Source organism: Balaenoptera physalus (assembly GCF_965194825.1).
Source record: "Balaenoptera physalus genome assembly, chromosome: 1".
Taxonomy (NCBI): Eukaryota; Metazoa; Chordata; class Mammalia; order Artiodactyla; family Balaenopteridae; genus Balaenoptera; species Balaenoptera physalus.
Window position 1 is genome coordinate 36,869,723 of NC_138882.1, and position 16,057 is coordinate 36,885,779.

General features: G+C 34.5%; 1 protein-coding gene across 1 annotated transcript in view; it reads left to right on the top strand.

Annotated features, from left to right (window-relative positions):
* CR1 (complement C3b/C4b receptor 1 (Knops blood group)) overlaps nucleotides 1-16,057 on the top strand; it is a 159,818-nt gene that overhangs the window by 118,458 nt on the left and 25,303 nt on the right. Inside the window, 1 exon segment of the mRNA XM_082413050.1 lies at nucleotides 3,560-3,645. Within this exon segment, the coding sequence (XP_082269176.1) occupies nucleotides 3,560-3,645 (86 nt within the window).

The following is a 16,057-nucleotide window of genomic DNA, read 5'->3' on the forward strand; positions in this document are numbered from 1 at the left end:
AGCCCGTATTGGTAAACCTTACATTATTCAGCCTGTTCATTATGAATGCTGCTGCAAATATTACTCATGAAAATTTCTGGGATGCTGATGCCAAAACTGTCCTTAGAGAAATAGTCAATACTTTTGTTATCTGACAAAAAGTTTTCAAATAAATGAACAAAACATTTTACCTAAGAATTTTTAAATGACTAGAACATGAACATATAAAAGAAGCTGGACTAAGAAATTAATAAAGAAAGGAAATTTAAAAAAAGGAAAAAGGGAAACGATAAGTAAAAATCTCAGAGTAGTTTCTTAAAGTGGCCAATTAAACAAACGGAATTTGGCCAATTGTAATTTCACAAAATAACAAATCTGCAAATACACGTGAATGAGAAAGGAGATATCGTAGATATTGAAGGGATTCAATCAATACTAAATAAAAATAGTATATCCTCTCTATCCTAATGAAATTGAAAACATCCATGAAATGTGCCATTTTGTAGGAAAAATACAATTTCCAGGATGTACTTAAAAATACATAAATCAGCTGATAAACCTGTATCTACTTGAGTCTCTGTTGTCAGTCTTTTTGGATATATAGCTAGGATTGGAATTGCTAGACCATATGTTAATTATATATTAACTTTTTGAGGAATAGCCAAACTGTTTTCTACAGTGGCTGCACCATTTTACATTCCCACCAACAATTACAAGCATTCCATTTTATCCACATCTTCACCAATGCTTTCATTTTCCATTTTTAAAAAGTTATTATTAAAAAAAGCTCAGAAAAGTTATTATAGCCATCCTGGAAGGTCTGAAGTGGGTTTGACTTGGATTTCCCTAATGACTAATAATGGTTAGTATCTTTTCATGTGTATATCTTTTGTACATTTGTATATCTTCTTTAGAAAAATGTCCATTCAAGTTCTTTGCCCATTTTTCAATTGGGTTGTTTGTCTTTTTGTTGTTGTGTTACAGGAGTTCTTTATATATTCTGTATATTAAACACTTCTCAGATAAATGATTTCCAAATATTTTCTTTTATCCTGTGGATTATCTTTTCACTCTCTTGATAGTGTCTTTGATGTTGACTGGGGCTGCAGTCATCTGAAGGACTGATGGGGCTGAGAAATCTGAGAATGTTTGGAGGGGTTTGGAGGGGTTTGGAGGGCAGATGGGAATCTGTACTTTACAAATGTAGAATTGGTGCTTGTGTCCAATTTAACCAGCTCTTCCTTCTAAAGGTAGCTAAGCCCAGTTGACATCTGGGTTACACATATATTTTTAGATAAAAAGGGTAGAAGGATTCATAGCAAAATATTAGCTACTACGAGTGGTGCTATCTTGGATGGTGATATTTTTGATCTTTGGGTTATTCACAACTTCCAAATATGTCTACAATGAATGTATGTTAACTTTTATAAGCCAACAAAATTCAATTTTAAATTTCTTTTTTTAAAAAAAAAAAAAGAGGACTGCTGAAAATCATATCTGTGAGCTACTTTTAGTAATTTGCAACCTACTGAATGTCTCCATAGATTCCCTCCACTGCTAAATAGTTCAAAGTACACGAACAAATAGGAAAAGATAAAGATGACACCATCCTAGCCCTTGATTCTCTCATCCCTGACCTTCCTTAATGGGCTCTCCAATGCCTCAGCATGCTTCTCCACAGTATGTATGATGCTTATAGGGAAAGGAATCTCATGGCTCTTGAACAACAATTTAGAGTTGTTCTATACAGAAAACTATACAGATTTCTAATGCTCAGGGGAACTGAGTGGGCTCCAGTAAAAGAAATTCACAGAGATGGGAAATCCATCCAGGAAAAAAATTACAACATAATCACTACTGCAGCATACTAGTGTCTTACAATATGTTCAAAAATATTCACTGCTTTTTACAGTCATACAGAGGCTGGAACCTGCTTCACATTTTTACTCCAAAGCTCTAGTTTAGTCATAGTGAGTACACTAAGAGCAGCCTTTATAAGGTCAAAAGTCAGAGGATACCCGTGACCCTCTGCTCCTAAGGCAACATTTAAATGTATGATAGGAGACAGGTGGAAGGAAACACACACGTAGTACAGGGATGATTATCCTCTTTCCTTACTAAAGTGGTTCTCAAAATGTTTGTTTGCAGACATTTTGAAGATTAAATATTTGTTGGCACACTTAAAAGATTTTAGAACACAGCTCATAAAAAACAAGGTAACAACAAGTAAAATTTAATCACTACCTAAATATAAAAGTGACTTACCGTGTCTACCAAAATATTCACTGTCATTGCTCTACCAACGTAGTTCCCACCATCTTTTTGTTACTGTTTTGGGAAGAGCTGGTATACCAGTTAAGATTAGATTAAGTTATAAAAGACAGAAAAAACACAAAATAACAGGAGCTTGAACAAGATAGCAGTTTACTTATCTCTCATGTTAAGAACCATGGCGGCCCAGGGCTCATACAGTGGCTCCAAGATCCACAGAAACCTGGGATCCTTCCATTAGAGAGTCCATCTCAATTCATGGTCCAAACTTCATTTAGCAAAGAGCAAGAATGGAGGAAGGGAACACTTATCCTTGTGAAGACACTTTCCAGACACTCCATTTACATCCCTCTAGCCAGAACATAGTCACACGGCTGTAAGGGAAGCTGAGAAATGAAGCCGTTATTGAAAGTGGCCAATGGTCCAGTTAAAAATACAGGGTCATGTTACTAATGAAGAAAAGAAAAGTGGATACTGGAGATTCCAGTAGTCTCTGCTACAAATGGGTACTGCCCTGATCACATGTCCTAGGTAATCAAAAGACAGATTTCTTAACTGTTGCAGTAACTACCTCACTGTTATGTGACTTTGCATTACACCCATCACCTTTTACTTTATTAAGTTTAGCCCTGCTGTACATTGGAACATATGAATAGCTTGGCTGAGTATCTTTTGTGACATTTCTCACAGTAACAACATAGAGATGTAATAAATAAAAAATAAATGATGAAGTTTCAAATTTTGTGACCTACTTTGAATGATTTTATGACACAGTGGGTGAGTACCCCTGCTTTCTACATTTCAAAGGTCAAATGGTTAGCTGTTTCCTCTGACTCTCATTTACTAAGTCTTCAGGGTAAAGCCTTCATTCTTTCCTTCACTCAATAGATATTTTTGAGCACCACATGCTTGAAAGTCTCTAGGCTAGATGCTGAAGAGTGTATATATTTCAGTAAGACATCTTCCCTCCTAATCAAGCACTTATAATTTCTTATCTGAAAGTACAAATGGATAAAATAATTCTGAGGTACCTTTAAGCCAAGTACAGAAGTATCCCATGAATAATAACGGGAATATTGCAATGAGTTGTGAGGGGACTAGGAATGGAGATGGATTAAAAAGGTAAGAATTTTAGCTTGCCCTGAAGAATAAAGACTAATTTGTAGGTGGAGATGCGGTTTCTTTCTTGAGGTCTCTCATGTTTTAATCTGTCCTGTAATTTGTAACATCCTCCTGCTATTGTTTTCTCATGGTGATTTAAGTGGGAAATCTGTGTAGAGTCTAATAATTTTTCATCCTTTGCTTCTAGGTATCGACTCATTGGTTCCCCTTCTGCTACTTGTCTCCTTTCAGGCATTGATGTCACTTGGGATAAGAAGGCACCTATTTGTGAGAGTGAGTTGAATTATTTTTTCCCATAATTCCCTCCATTTTATCCTTATTTATCCCTGGAATTATGAAGAAGGAATTGAATCCTTCTTGCACAGAGTTGTCTCTCAGTTGTGTGAAACTTGGAGTCATGTGCTGCATGGTCCTCCTGGTTTTTCTTTACTTTATGAGGTAATTTATCTGAAACTGTGGACTTAAACTCAGGTAAAATTGCCCCACTTTCCTACTTTGATAATAAACTCTCAGTATAATGATCATTCTCCTTAGTGACTAAACTTAAAAGATACTAAAGAAAATTAATTTTGTCTCTACAACCTCTTAATATCACATTATAAGCCCAGGAAGTAGATTACTCCCTTCCTTATCATTCTTACTCTGAAGCATAAAAGATCTTACAATCCTTAGCAATTTTCCCAAGCCTCGGGTTATTCTGCTTTTTATTCTTCCCTCAAATTCTTCCAAGCTCATGCCCTAGTTGTATTTGTTCTTGATTAGTTGGCCATTCATCTTTTCAATGGAATATTGTAAAGTGAATCTCCAAAATTTTGAGGAAGATAGAAGAATGATTGCAAATTGGTAAAGTATTAAGGCTGTGAAGAAATCAGTATCACATGCAGAATTGATGGCAGTAAAAGTGGGCACAAACTTCTGGAAGGCTAATGAACAATATATACTAAAGCCTTAAATGCAAATACCCTTTGACCTAGCGATTCCATTTCCAAGAATTTATCCCAAGATAATAATCATCATGGACTTTTCCCGTGATTTTCATCCAAAGACACTCAATGCAACAATATTTATGGTAGTGGAAAATGTTAGAAATCATGGTTTGTAAATAGCTGATGGAAGACATAAGACCTATTAAAAATGGTTATGATAAGTTTTTAAGAAAGGTAAAAAGTATACCATGAAGAATTAGAGATTGAGATGCCACAGCCAAGTGACAATAGATAGTATATTTATATATCTACATCCTAGAATATTATTCAGCCACCAAATATACCATAGAAAATATAACCATAGACACATGCACGTGCACACACATATCTGAAACAATATACATTAAATTATTAAGAATATTTATTTTTGGACCTTATCATTTTTTGTTTGTCCACATTTTATAAATTTCCTACAATGAATATGTTCATTATATTCACAGGTATTCCTCCAAAAAATACTGTCCTTTTCCCATTGGGTTATTTTCCCTCCGGAAAATAACATTGGCTTTTAGATATCCAAAGACATAAATGAGAAACTATAAAAGGTACCTTCTTTACTTGCCAAAAAATATTAAATTCTCTGAAAAAAATTCAAATTAGCAAGGTATTATCATTTACTATATACAATTTTCAAGGTCTGGCACCTTTTGTAGGAGGTTATCTTTAATGAAAAATGTTTCCACTTCTACTATATTTATAGGTCAATAAACATTTAACTGAGTCAATATTGGTCGTGTGTGTACATGTGAACGTATGACTAGTCAATTATACCAGTATGTTTTAAATTACTATGTTGTGATAGAACATAGTAGTCATTTAGCATTTTATTACCCCAAATCTGTGATTATTTCCTCATGTCTTATCTTTTATATTTTCTTTTCAACCTTTTTTTGAAATATATTAGACATATAGCTTTATGTAAATTTAAGATGTACATTCGTATATTGTAATATGATTGTCATCATAGGAATAATTATCACCTCCATCACATTACATAATTATTCTTTATTTTTAGTAGTTGGAATAATTAGTTTCTAGTCTCTCAGCAAGTTTTATGATTATAGTATAATGTCGTTGTGTATATTCATTGATCTGTGCATCTCTAGGGCATACTTTCTACTTGTTGTAAGTTTATACTCTTAGACAGCATCCATCCTGTCCTCCCATCCCCTGGTAATCACCATTTTATTCTGTTTTTAAAACTTGGCTTTTTTACATTCCACATATAAGTGGTATCATACAGTTCTTGTCTTCCTCTGTCTGACTTATCTCATTTAGCATAACGTGCTAAAATTCCATCCATGTTGTCACAAATCTCACTTAGCATAATGCGCTAAAAGTCCATCCATGTTGTCACAAATGGTAGGATGTCCATCTTTCAATATTTCATTGTATATGTACCACATTTTCTTTATCCATTCATCTATTGATGGATACTTAGGTTGTTTCCATATCTTTGCTATTGTAACTAATGCCATCATGAACATGGGAGTGCATACACCTTCTTGAGTTAGTGTTTTTATTTTCTTTGGGTAAATACTCAGAGGTGGAATTCCTGGATCTATTTTAAGATTTTTTAGGAACCTCCATATGTTTTCCATAGTGGCCACACCAATTTACATTCCTACCACATTTGCACAAGTGTTCCCTTTTCTCCATATCCTCATCACCACTAGTCATCTCTTGTCTTCTTGATTACAGCCATTCTAACAGATGTGAGGTGATATCCCATTGTGGTTTTAATCTGCATTTCCCTGATGATTAGTGATGTTGACCATCTTTTTATGTACCTGTTGACCATTTGTATGTTTTCTTTTGAAAATTGTTTAGTTGTGCCCATTTTTCAATCAGATGTTTTGTTTTTTGTTATTAAGTTGTATGAGTTCTTTATATATTAAACCCCTTATCCAATACATGGTTTGCAAAAATTTCCCCCCATTCTGTAGGTTTCCTTTTAATTTTGCTAATTGTTTCTTTTGCTGCACAAAAGCTTTTAAGTTTTAAGTTTGATGATTTTTCCTTTTGTTGTTTGTGCTTTTATTGGTATCGTATTGAAAAAGTCATCGCCATGACTAATGTTAAGAGCCTCTTCCCTACACTTTCTTCTAAGAGTCTTATAATATCAGGTCTTATATTTAAATCTTTGATCCACTTCAAGATACTTTTTGTGAGTGATATAATATAGGGATCCAATTTCATTGCTCTGCATGTGTTCATCCAGTTTTCCCAGCACCAATTATTGAAGAGACTATCCTTTTCCCATTGGGTGCTCTTGCCTCCCTTATCAAATATTCATTGACTGTATAAGCAGGGGATTAATTCCGGGCTCTCTATTCTGTTCCATTGGTCTATGTGTTTATTTTTGTACTAGTACTGTACTGTTTTTTATTATTGTAGTTTTGTAGTGTAGTTTGAAATCAGGAATTGTAATACCTCCAGTTTTGTTCTTTTTCATCAGTACTGCTTTGGCTCTTCAAAGTCTTCTGTGGTTCCATACACATTTTAAGATTTTTTTTCTATTTCTGTGAAGAGTGCCATTGGTATTTTGATGTGGATTGCATTAAATTTATATATGGGTTTGAATAATATAGACATTTTAACAATATTAATTCTTTTGACCCATGAACATGGGGTATCTTTCCATTAGTTTGCGTCTTGTTCTATTTGTTTCAGCAAAGTCTTGTGAGTTTTGTTGTGCAGATCTTTCAGTTCCTTGGTTAAATTTATTCCTAAGTATTTTATTCTTTTTCATGCTATTGTGAATGGAAAAGTTTTCTTTATTCTTATTCAAATGTTTCATCCTTTGTGTATAAAAATGCAACTGATTTATCTATATTGATTTTGTATCTTGCAACTTTACTGAAATAATTGATTAGTTCCAACAGTGTTTGGGTTGAGCATTTCAGATTTTCTATATACAGAATCATATCATCTGAAAGTAGCAACAGTTTTACTTCTTCCTTCTTGATTTGGATGCCTTTTATTTCCCTATCTTGCATATTCACTCTAGCTAGGACTTCCAGTATTATACTGAATAAGAGTTGTAAGAGTGGGCATCCTTGTATTGTTCCTGATCTTAGAGGAAAAGCTTCCAAGTTTTTCTCCATTTTGTATAATGTTAGCTGTGGATTTGTTATGGCTGGCCTTTCTTATATTAAGATATATTCCTCTATACCCAATCTGCCAAGACTTTTTATCATGGAAGAATGTCATTTTGTCAAATGCTTTTTCTGCATGTATTGACATGATCATATAAGTTTTTATCTTTAATTTTATTAATGTGATGTATTACATTTATTGATTTGGGTATGTTGAACCATCCTTGCATCTCCCAGGGGTAAATCCCGCTTGGTTGTGGTGTATAATCCTTTTTATGTGTTCTTGAATTTGTTTTGCTAATTTTTTGTTGAGAATTTTTGGACTTACATTTATCAGAGATATTGGTCTATAGTTTTCTTTTCTTGTGTTGTCCCTGTCTGGCTTTGTTACCAAAGTAATCTAATGCTGGTCTCATAGAATGAATTTGGAAGTATTCCCACCTCTGTAATTTTTTGGAATAATTTGAGGAAAATTGGTATTAATTATTCTTTAAATTTTGGTAGAATTCACCAGTGAATCCATCTGGCCCTACGGTTTTCATTGTTGGGAGGTTTTCGATTACTGATCCAAACTTTGCTCATTATTGGTCTGTGCAGATTTTCTGTTTCTTCCTGATTCAGTCTTGGTAGGTTTTGTGTTTCTAGAAATTTATCCATTTTTTCTAGGTTATCTAATTTTTTGGCATATAATTTTCCATAAAAGTCTCTTACAGTCCTATGTATTTCTGTAGTATCAGTTGTAATATCTTCTTTTTAATTTTTAATTTTATCTATTTGAGTTTTCTTTTTTCATAGTTAGCCTGGCTAAAGGTTTGCCAATTTTGTTTATCTTTTTGTAGAGCCAGGCTTTAGTTTCAATGATCCTTTCTATTGTTTATCTGGTGTCTATTTCATTTACTTCTTCAGAGATCTTTATTATGTCCTTCTTTCTGCTAACTCTGGGCTTAATTTGTTCTTCTTTTTTTTAATTCTTCAAGGTGTAAAGTTAAGTTGACTGTTTGAGATCTTTCTAATTTCTTAGGATATGCGTTTATCACTGTAAACGTTCCTCTCAGAATTGCTTTGCTGCATTCCATAAATTTTGATTTGTCTTATTTCCATTTTCATTTGTTTTGAGATAATTTTCTAATTCCCTTTTGATTTCTTCTTTAACCCATTGGTTGTTCAGAAGTGTATTTTTTAGTTTCCACATATTTGTAGATTTTCCAGCTTTCCTCTTGTTGTTGATTTCTAGTTTTATACAATTGTGGTCAGAAAAGATAATTGGTGTCATTTCAATCTCCTTAAATTTGCTAAGATTTGTTTTGTGCTTTCTCATATGATCTATCCTGGAAAATGTCCCATGTGCACTCGAGAACAATGTTTATTCTGCTGCTGTTGGATGGAATGTTTTATAAATGTATGTTAAGTCCATTTGTTCTAGAGTACGGTTCAATTCCAATGTTTCCTTGTTGATTTTCTGGATGATCTATCCATTGCTGAGAGTAGGTATTGAAGTCTCCTACTATGATTGTATTGTTGTCTATTTCTCCCTTTAGATCTCTTAGCATTTGCCTAATATATTTTAGTGCTCTGATGTTGGGTACATATGTATTCATGATTGTTATATATTCTTGATGTTCTGACATTTTTATCATTATATAATAACCTTCTTTGTCTCTTGTTATCATTTTTGACTTGAAGTCTATTTTGTCTGACATAAGTGTGAATATGCCCTCTTTCTTTTGTTTTACACTTGCATGGAATATCCTCTTCCATCCCTTCACTTTAAGCTTATGTGTTCTTTAGAGCTGAAATGAGTTTCTTGTAATCAGCATACACTTGGGCTTTGTTGTTGTATTTTTAAATCTATTCAGCCACTCTGTGACTTTTGATTGATGAATTCAATCAATTTATATTTAGAGTGATTATTGATATGTAAGAACTTACTACTGCTGTCTTATCATTTTTTTTGTTTCTCCTTTGTTTCTTTTTCCCTCTGTTTCTGTCTACCTTTGTAAAGTGGTGGTTTTCCATGGTGATTTTCTCAGTCTCCCCTTGTTTTGTTTCATGACTTCTAGAATTTTGATTTGTAATTACTGTATGGCTTACATAAAACATCACATAGATAAAATTGTCCTTTTTATGATGATAGGAATTTATCTTAATTCACCTATAAAATTTCCACCATTTTAGTCCTCCCTTTTTGTATTTTTGATGTCACAATTTATCTTTTTTTAAGCTATAAATTTGTTGAGAAATTATAGTAGCTATAGTTTTTTTTAGTTGAAAGCTATAGTTTTTTTAATACTCTTTTCCTTAAACCTTTATACTATAATTAAGTGATTGACCCACTGTTCTAATATTGAAGTACTGTTTTCTAATTCTGACTGTTTATTTTTCACCTTTGCTAGAGTACTGTGTACTTTCATTTGCTTTTATGTCACAAAGTAGCATCTTTTCATTTCAGCTTGAAGAACTTTCAGCATTTCTTGCAAAGCAAGTCTCATGATGGTAAACATTCTCAGTTTTTGTTTGCCCAGTAAACCTTTACTTCTGCTTCATAGCTGAAGAATAACTTTGCTGGATAAAGTATTCTTGACTGGCAAATTTTATCTTTCAGCACATTGAATGTGTCATTCCACTCCATCTGTCCTGTAGAGTTTCTGCTGAGAAATCTGCTAGTAGCCTCACGGCTACTTTGTAAGTTACTTTCTTTTTTCCCAGGCTGCATTTAAAATTCTTTCTTTGTCATTGAGTTTTGACAGTTTCATTATAATATATCTTGGAGAAGGTCTTTTTGCATTGATATAATAGGGTGTTTTATTAGCTTCTTGGACTTCCAGTAACTTCTCCAAGTTTGAGAAGTTCCCAGCTATTATTTCTCTAAATACGCTCTCTGCTCCCTTCTCCCTCTCTTCTTTTTCTTGTAGATCAATTATTCTCACATTTGTTTTTCTCATTATATCTGATAGCTTTCATAGGACTTCTTTTATTTTTTTAACATCTTTATTGGAATGTAATTGCTTTACAATGTTCTGTTAGTTTCTGCTGTATAACAAAGTAAATCAGCTATACGTATACATATATCCCCATATCCCCTCCCTCTTGTGTCTCCCTCCCACCCTCCCTATCCCACCCCTCTAGGTGGTCACAAAGCATGGAGCTGATCTCCCTGTGCTAAGCGGCTGCTTCCCACTAGCTATCTATTTTACATTTGGTAGTGTATATATGTCCATGCCACTCTCTCACTTTGTCCCAGCTTACCCTTCCCCCTCCCCATGTCCTCAAGTCCATTCTCTACATCTGCATCTTTATTCCTGTCCTGCCCCTAGGTTCTTCAGAACCATTTTTTTTTAGATTCCATATATATGTGTTAGCATACGATATTTGTTTTTCTCTTTCTGACTTACTTCACTCTGTATGACAGACTATAGGTCCATCCACCTCACTACAAATAACTCAATTTTATTTCTTTTTATGACTGAGTAATACTCCATTGTATATGTGTGCCACATCATCTTTATCCATTCATCTGTCGATGGACACTTAGGTTGCTTCCATGTCCTGGCTATTGTAAATAGTGCTGCAGTGAACATTGTGGTACATGATTCTTTTTGAATTATGGTTTTCTCAGGGTATATGCACATTAGTGGGATTGCTGGGTCATATGGTAGTTCTTTTTTTAGTTTTTTAAGGAACCTCCATACTGTTCTCCATATTGGCTGTATCAATTTACATTCCCACCAATAATGCAAGAGGGTTCCCTTTTCTCCATACCCTCTCCAGCATTTATTGTTTGCAGAATTTTTGATGATGGCCATTATGATTGGTGTGAGGGGATACCTCATTGTACTTTTTTTTTTTCTTTTTCTTTGTGTTATTTATTTAAAATTAAAATGAGGTTTTAGGTCTCAGCTTTCTGAAATCAACAGACTGTGTTGATTTACTAAAGATATCTCTTCAAAAAGCATTCTTTCTTCCAATTTTCCCTCCCCCCCTTACTCCCTGGTAACTATAAGTTTGTTTTCTACACCTATAACTCTATTTCTGTTTTTGTAGATAAGTTTGTTTGTACACTTTTTTTTTACATTCCATGTATAAGCAATATCATGTGATATTTGCCTTTTTCTGTCTGACTTACTTCACTCAGTATGACAATCTCTAAGTCTATCCATGTTGCTGCAAATGGCATTATTTTGTTCTTTTATATGGCTGAGTAATATTCCATTTTATATACGTACCACATCTTCTTTATCCATTCCTCTGTTGATGGACATTTAGATTGCTTCCATGTGGAGTGCACGTATCTTTTTGAATTATGGTTTTCTCCAAATATATGCCAGGAGTGGGATTGCAGGATCATATGGTAGCTCTATTTTTGGTTTTTTAAGGAACCTCCATACTGTTCTCCACAGTGGCTGCACTAATTTACATTCCCACCAGCTGTGTAGAAGGGTTCCCTTTTCTCTACATCCTCTCCAGCGTTTATTGTTTGTAGATTTTTTGATAGTGGCCTTTCTGCCCAGTGTGAGGAGATAACTAATAAGGATCTACTGTTAAAATAGAATTATCATATGACCCAGCAATCCCACTACTGGGCATATACCCTGAGAAAACCATAATTCAAAAAGAGTTATGTACCAAAATGTTCATTGCAGCTCTACTTACAATAGCCAGGATATGGAAGCAACCTAAGTGTCCATCGACAGATGAATGGATAAAGAAGGTGTGGCACATATATACAATGGAATATTACTCAGCCATTAAAAGAAACGAAATTGAGTTATTTGTAGTGAGGTGGATGGACCCATAGTCTGTCATACAGAGTGAAGTAAATCAGAAAGAGAAAAACAAATACCATATGCTAACACATATATATGGAATCTAAAAAAAAAAAAAAAAAAGGTCATGAAGAACCTAGGGGCAAGATGGGAATAAAGACACAGACCTACCAGAGAATGGACCTCATTGTAATTTTGATTTGCATTTCTCTAATGATTAGTGATGTTGAGTATCCTTTCATGTGTTTGTTGGCAATCTGTATAACTTCTTTGGAGAAATGTCTGTTTAGGCTTTCTGCCCATTTTTGGATTCGGTTTTTTGTTTTTTTGATATTGAGCTGAATACGCTGCTTGTATATTTTGGAGATTAATCCTTTGTCAGTTGCTTCATTTGCAAATACTTTCTCCCATTCTGAGGGTTGTCTTTTCATCTTATTTATGGTTTCCTGTGCTGTGCAAAAGCTTTTAAGTTTCGTTAGGTCCCATTTGTTTATTTTAGTTTTTATTTCCATTTCTCTAGGAGGTGGGTCAAAAAGGATCTTGCTGTGATTTATGTCATAGAGTATTCTGCCTATCTTTTCCTCTAAGAGTTTTATAGTGTCTGGCCTTACATTTAGGTCTTTAATCCATTTTGAGTTTATTTTCGTGTATGGTGTTAGGGAGTGTTCTAATTTCATTCTTTTACATGTAGCTGTCCAGTTTTCCCAGCATCATTTATTGAAGAGGCCATCTTTTCTCCATTGCATATTCTTGCCTCCTTTATCAAAGATAAGGTGACCATATGTGCGTGGGCTTATCTCTGGGCTTCCTATCCTGATCCATTGATCTATATTTCTGTTTTTGTGCCAGTACCATACTGTCTTGATTATTGTAGCTTTGCAGTATAGTCTGAAGTCAGGGAGCCTGATTCCTCCAGCTCTGTTTTTCTTTCTCAAGATTGCTTTGGCTATTCAGGGTCGTTTGTATTTCCATACAAATTGTGAAATTTTTTGTTCTAGTTCTGTGAAAAATGCCAGTGGTAGTTTGATAGAGATTGCATTGAATCTGTGGATGGCTTTTGGTAGTATAGTCATTTTCACAATATTGATTCTTCCAATCCAAGAACATGGTATATCTCTCCGTCTGTTTGTGTCATCTTTCATTTCTTTCATCAGTGTCTTATAGTTTTCTGCATACAGGTCTTTTGTCTCCTTAGGTAGGTTTATTCCTAGGTATTTTATTCTTTTTGTTGCAGTGGTAAATGGGAGTGTTTCCTTAATTTCTCTTTCAGATTTTTCATCATTAATGTATAGGAATGCAAGAGATTTTTGTGCATTAATTTTGTATCCTGCTACTTTGCTAAATTCACTGATTAGCTCTAGTAGTTTTCTGGCATCCTAAAGTAGCATCTTTAGGATTCTCAGGTCATCTGCAGATCATGTCATTGCAGATCATGTCATCTGCAAACAGTGACAGTTTTACTTCTTTTCCAATTTGGATTCCTCTTATTTCTTTTTCTTCTCTAATTGCTGTGGCTAAAACTTCCAAAACCATGTTGAATAATAGTGGTGAGAGTGGGCAAGCTTGTCTTATTCCTGATCTTAGTGGAAATGGTTTCAGTTTTTCACCATTGAGAACAATGTTGGCTGTGGGTTTGTCATATCTGGCCTTCATTATTTGAGATAAGTTCCCTCTGTGCCTACTTTCTGGAGGGTTTTTATCATAAATCAGTGTTGAATTTTGTTGAAAGCTTTTTCTGCATCTATTGAGATTATCATATGGTTTTTATTCTTCAATTTGTTAATATGGTGTATCACATTGATTGATTTGCGTATATTGAAGAATCCTTGCATTCCTGGGATAAACCCCAATTGATCATGGTGTATGATCCTTTTAATGCGCTGTTGGTTTCTGTTTGCTAGTATTTTGTTGAGGATTTTTGCATCTATATTCATCAGTGATATTGGCCTATAGTTTTCTTTCTTTGTGACATTGAGTGGTTTTGGTATCAGGGTGCTGGTGACCTCATAGAATGATTTTGGGAGTGTTCCTCCCTCACTATATTTTGGAAGAGTTTGAGAAAGATAAGTGTTAGCTGTTCTCTAAATGTTTGATAGAATTTACCTGTGAAGGCGTCTGGTACTGGGCTTTTGTTTGTTGGGAGATTTTTAATCACAGTTTCAATTTCAGTGCTTGTGATTGGCCTGTTTATATTTTCTGTTTATTCCTGCTTCCATCTCGGAAGTTTCTGCTTTTCTAAGAATTTGTTCATTTCTTCCAGGTTGTCCATTTTATTGGCATAGAGTTGCTTGTAGTAATCTCTCATGATCCTTTGCATTTCTGCAGTGTCAGTGGGTCCTTCTCCATTTTCATTTCTAATTCTGTTGATTTGAGTCTTCTCCCTTTTTTTCTTGATGAATCTGGCTAATGGTTTATCAATTTTGTTTATCTTCTCAAAGAACCACCTTTTAGTTTTATTGATTTTTGCTATCATTTCCTTCATTTCTTTTTCATGTATTTCTGATCTGATCTTTATGATTTCTTTCCTTCTGCTAACTTTGGGGGGTTTTTGTTCTTTCTCTAATTGCTTTAGGTGTAAGGTTAGGTTGTTTATTTGAGTTGGTTCTTGTTTCTTGAGGTAGGATTGTATTGCTATAAACTTCCCTCTTAGAACTGCTTTTGCTGCATCCCATAGGTTTTGGTTCAGCGTGTTTTCACTGTCATTTGTTTCTAGGTGTTTTTTGATTCCCTCTTCGATTTCTTCAGTTATCTCTTGGTTATTTAGTAGTTTATTGTTTAGCCTCCATGTGTTTATATTTTTTACAGTTTTTTTCCTGTAATTGATTCATAGGTCTTCTTTACCTGTGTATGTATTATTTACAGTTTTTTTTTTCCTGTAATTGATTCATAGGTCTTCTTTACCTTTTACAAATCTTAGTTCTCTCCCCTCTTCTGAGTCATTTCTAAATTCCTATCCTCCAGGCTGCTAATTCTTTCTTTGACCTAATTTGCCCTATTTCCTAAGCTCGCTAATGCATTCTTCATCTGATTCGTTAAATCATTCATCTCCAGAATTTGTCTGGTTCTTTTTAAAAATTTCAGTCTCTTTGGTAAATAACTTCTTCTTGTTTATTAATTTTATTCCTGAGTTCACTGAATTGCCTTTCTGAGTCTTCTTGTAGCTCATTGAATCTCTTTATAACAGCTATTTTGAATTCTTTTTTAGTCAGATTGCAATATTCTGTGCCTTTGGATTTGGTTGCTAGAGAATTATTGGGGTTTTTGTGGTACCATATTACTGTGACTTTTCATAATGTTTGATAAAATGTGCATTTGAAGTACAGCATACTTTTCTTAGTTGTTTACCTTGATTATTGCAATTCAACAGGTGGCACTATAGCTCAAGCTTTGGTTTCTTTTTACCTGAGTTGGCTCTGGGGATGCACTTCGGAGGAAGGGTACAACAAACAAACAAACAAACAAACAAAAAACATGACATAGGAAAAGCTAGTGGCAGAGTGAGGAGAGGTGTGGGCTTAGCAACTGTGGCTTATGTAAGCACCACTGAGCAGTAAGAGGATCCTCCAGTAGAGCTAAAATCTCAAAGCAGACAGCAGGCAAAGAATTCCTTCAATGCTCTTTGTTATTCATGTCCACCTCTTTCCCTTTCCTCTCCCTCCCCCAAGTCAAGGAAGTCCCTTCTCAGAAATTCATGCTTCTGGAGAGCAATGGCTCCCTCCAGTTGCAACTAGGTAGCCGGGCAGTAAATCATTCAACACTTTTGCTTTTCACCTCCTCTGTGAGGGAGCTTGCTATTGTCACCAGAGGGGAAAGCCCAGCCCCTGCCAGGGTCACCTGG